At 56.2% G+C, this 3485-nt stretch overlaps 2 protein-coding genes across 2 annotated transcripts in view; one reads left to right on the forward strand and one right to left on the reverse strand.

The window, feature by feature from the left end:
- The window catches only part of MONBRDRAFT_31909 (uncharacterized protein), a gene marked incomplete at its 5' end in the record, with an annotated part of 4043 nt that extends 3457 nt beyond the window's left edge, over nt 1-586 (reverse strand). Inside the window, one exon of the mRNA XM_001744713.1 lies at nt 66-586. Coding sequence (XP_001744765.1) covers nt 66-586 — 521 coding nt within the window. The remainder of the gene's footprint in view (nt 1-65) is intronic.
- Nucleotides 587-2341: 1755 nt separating this feature from the next.
- Nucleotides 2342-2821, forward strand: MONBRDRAFT_3643 (uncharacterized protein; the record flags this gene model as incomplete). The annotated part of the gene is made up of 3 exons (XM_001744508.1): nt 2342-2440; nt 2509-2638; nt 2730-2821. Coding segments are annotated over 3 exons (321 nt in total), but the record flags the coding sequence as incomplete, so codon positions are not given.
- Between the last annotated feature and the right edge of the window lie 664 nt (nt 2822-3485).

Raw genomic sequence — 3485 nt, forward strand, 5'->3', positions numbered from 1 at the left:
TCAAGACGAGAGAGAGAGAGAGAGAGCGAGAGGGGGCGGATGGATGTCGTGAGAAAACGACGGACTGCAGGTTTCGGAGAAGACGTGAGAGAGAGAGAGAGAGAGAGAGAAAAATGTTCGGCGCCAAAATGAGAGAGAGAGAGAGAGAGAGAGAGAGAGAGAGAGAGAGAGAGAGAGAGAGAGAGAGAGAGAGAGAGAGAGAGAGAGAGAGAGAGAGAGAGAGAGAGAGAGAGAGAGAGAGAGAGAGACACACACACACAGCCGAAATAAATTTCGCGTCTTTTGGCTGTGGGATTAAAGCGTCTACATGTGTAAGGGGATATAATGGATGAGGGGGATGAGGGGGATGAGGGGGAGGGAGGGATGGCAGCGTGTGACTGGGTGTGTGTGTGTGTGTGATGTGTGTGCAGGGGCACTTGCTGATGGGTGTGTGAGAGAGGGAGGGAGAGGGAGAGGGAGAGGGAGAGGGAAGGTGGTGGTGGGGAGTTGCTATCCGGCTGCCGTTTCTTGGTTCCTTTTTGCTGCGAATTTTTTGGGTGGTGGGCCCGTTTATCACCACAACGCGACGTCCGCTACTGGCCCACATGGGCGTCAGTTTCTCGGCCCGATTTTTAATGTCGTCTTGGCTGGTAATAGCCTGTGCGGCAGCACGGTCGGTGTGCGAGCATCAAGAGGCAGGGGTGGCAGGACATGGACGGCTTGCCGGCTGTTCAGCCGCTGCCATATCCGTCTGTAGTTTATGATACACACCAAACACCGGCAGGAGGACCAAGTGGAATGACCCACCCCTAAGCTTTTTTTTGGGCGTCTTTGGGCTTTCATAGGGAAGTGTGCGAGCGAGCGGCAGCGTCACGTTCGTTTCAAGAGAAGATGAGCGGAGGAACAGCACGGCAACGGTCGCGTGTCGCTGGAGAAATGAGACGGTAGGGGGATGGGATTGATCCGATTGATGAGCCATGGCCCAGTGCGACATGATGTGGGTCAGATCATCCTACGTCTCCTCTTCCTTCGCGTCAAACTTCTCTTCTCTCCCTCGACCATCAGGCCAGCGGGTCGCGTGAATCGCCGCCGACGTTGCCACCCCCTCGGCCACCACGGGATCACGTATCACCCGCATGTACCATCGGGATGGCGCCGTCCAGGTGTTTGTCCTCATTTGAGGGGTGACGACGGCGCCGAGAGCCCTCCTGTCGCACACGTGTCGGTTCTTGCAGATGCAAAGCTAGTTGCCGTTGTAGTTGTTGCAGTGCTTATTGTGGCTGTTGCAGTTGTTGGGGGGTGTGTCAGCCTTAGGCGGTTTGGGTTGCGCTTCTTCTCCAGAACCGTTTTATTGCTGACATCCGCGCGCTTATAGCCATTAAGTGCAACAAGTGTCACACTATAGATAATCCGTACCAAAGTGTAACCGACATCACACTACCACATGAACCAGCGTTTGCTTGTGTCTCTCTCTTCCCATCTCTCTCAACAAACGCCTCCTTCTACAACTATTGGTGTTATAGCAACACAAAGTATCAACAAGCTGGTTATGAAAACTGCAATAAGTGTGTTATATGCAACGGGAGTCTGATGTGACGCCTCGATCGGATTCGTGCGCGCACATCACAAGACTCGAGAGCTCGCTCGGCTAGATCCGCCCGTGCCCAGGGTCGCTGTCAGCGTCTCGTCGCTGTTTCTGTCTCAGCGACCACCAATACCAGCCCCACCAGCCCTCATCAGCCTCACCAGCAACGCCAGCAACGCCCGCTCTCTCTGCCGTCCATCGTTCTTTCGTTCTCTGCTAGCTCGATCACCGTTGCGGTGCATGCGCCCGTTGGGCTGACATCGGTTCAACATTGGGATCTCTGCCTTCTCCTGACGCACGCCATCCTTGCGCACGGGTACAGCAGCGGCAGCCGCAAAGAGGGCGGTGGTGGTAGACGGGGCTCTGGTAGCCTGGCTCTGCGTGCTCCCAGATTTGGTTGCAAGGGCACCCTTTCTTGAAGAGTGTCCTCCGGCTGTTGTTGACCACGACGGCCACCTCCCCGCTTGTTAGACACGAAGATTCTTTTGGGCACATGGGCGCTTGAGCCGACGCAGTCGTCTACCACGCGCTTGAGCGCAGAACGGGCTTTTTTTTTGATTTCATCCCGCCATCCTCGGCATGGGTTGCTGCTTCTCGCTCGATGAGGGCGAGCCTGGCTCGAACCAAGCCCGTTCCATGGACCATCACCAGCGCGCTGCCCATCCTGCCGCACCCAGTACAGTCTTTGGTGCGCCCTCGGCTTGAGTGCCTTGGGCCACCCACGGCTTTCGGACAGAGGCGCCACAATACTCACCACACTTTTCCTGGCTTTGGTTGACAGGAGCCCAAGGGCCCGTTCCCCTTCTGGATTCACCTTTCAACTGGAAAGCCAAGGACGCCGTCACCAAACAGCAGATTATCCAACAGCGCGAAGAGGTGCAGTTATTCTCGCTGCATGCTCCACAAATCCAGGACAAAGCTCAATGTAGCCGTCTTTGTCATAGTTCTGGGCCACCTCCCCGGCTTACGGTGGCCGGCAAGAAATATGGGATGCATTGCGAGGGGCGTGCGAGGCCGAGGACATTGCCCTGGCCCGAGCCATCCTAGATTCGGCTGGTGTTCGCCTTGTCGACGGTGAGCCCTCACGCCCAGAGTAGTGTTGGACCTTTGATGCGTGGCCCTCATGCTGGCTGCCACGGGGCTCTGATCCAACTTGACCGTGCAGGTACTCTTCGTGTTGCATATGATGAGCTTGGTCATCGCTATGACATTCCGGCGTTTTGTATCGCCCTTCCGGTCAATGTTATTGGTACGAGGCTTATCGAGGTGGCGGCATGCAACAGCCAGTTTTGCATGGACACATCTGACTCGCCTCACCTCTTACGATGCTGCACCTGCATTGATGTGCTCGCAAAGACATGGCCGCGCCAGTCAACACACCATCCCCAACGCCGCAGCACGTGACGGTGGAGCCCACACCCATCGAATCAGAAGCCACGACCCGCCCCGACCCCTCCTCACCAAATGCCGGACCTTCCAGCTCCAGTCAACTGCCCCCAAGCAAAGGCGAACCCACGGTTCTAAAAATGCGCATTTCTGATGGTCAAGATCTGACCCTTGACGTCGGCGCTGATGGTACATTGATCTGCTTGCGTTGCGCCCACCCCAGCCCCTGCGCTCTCGCAAGATCCCTCCCAGCTTGTTTCCAACCACTCGTGAAAACTCTCATGCGCACTTCTTTGTCATTTGCCACCTTGGGTGGTCGCAGATGCCCTGGGTCGTGTCCGAGGCTTGCTTGCGGATCAGCTGCAAAGGCCTGCCGCCACCATCATGCTCATGTTTATGGGCAAAAGGCTTGGTGATCGCATCGTTCTCTCCAACCTTGGACTGCGGAAGAACGAGATGCTTCAGGCCATGCTCCTTCCCAAACTCTAGCCATTCATGTTGTATACCTCGTCGCCCGTTCATTTGGTCGCTTCCC

Source organism: Monosiga brevicollis, genomic scaffold (genome assembly GCF_000002865.3).
Source record: "Monosiga brevicollis MX1 MONBRscaffold_6 genomic scaffold, whole genome shotgun sequence".
NCBI lineage: Eukaryota > Choanoflagellata > Craspedida > Salpingoecidae > Monosiga > Monosiga brevicollis.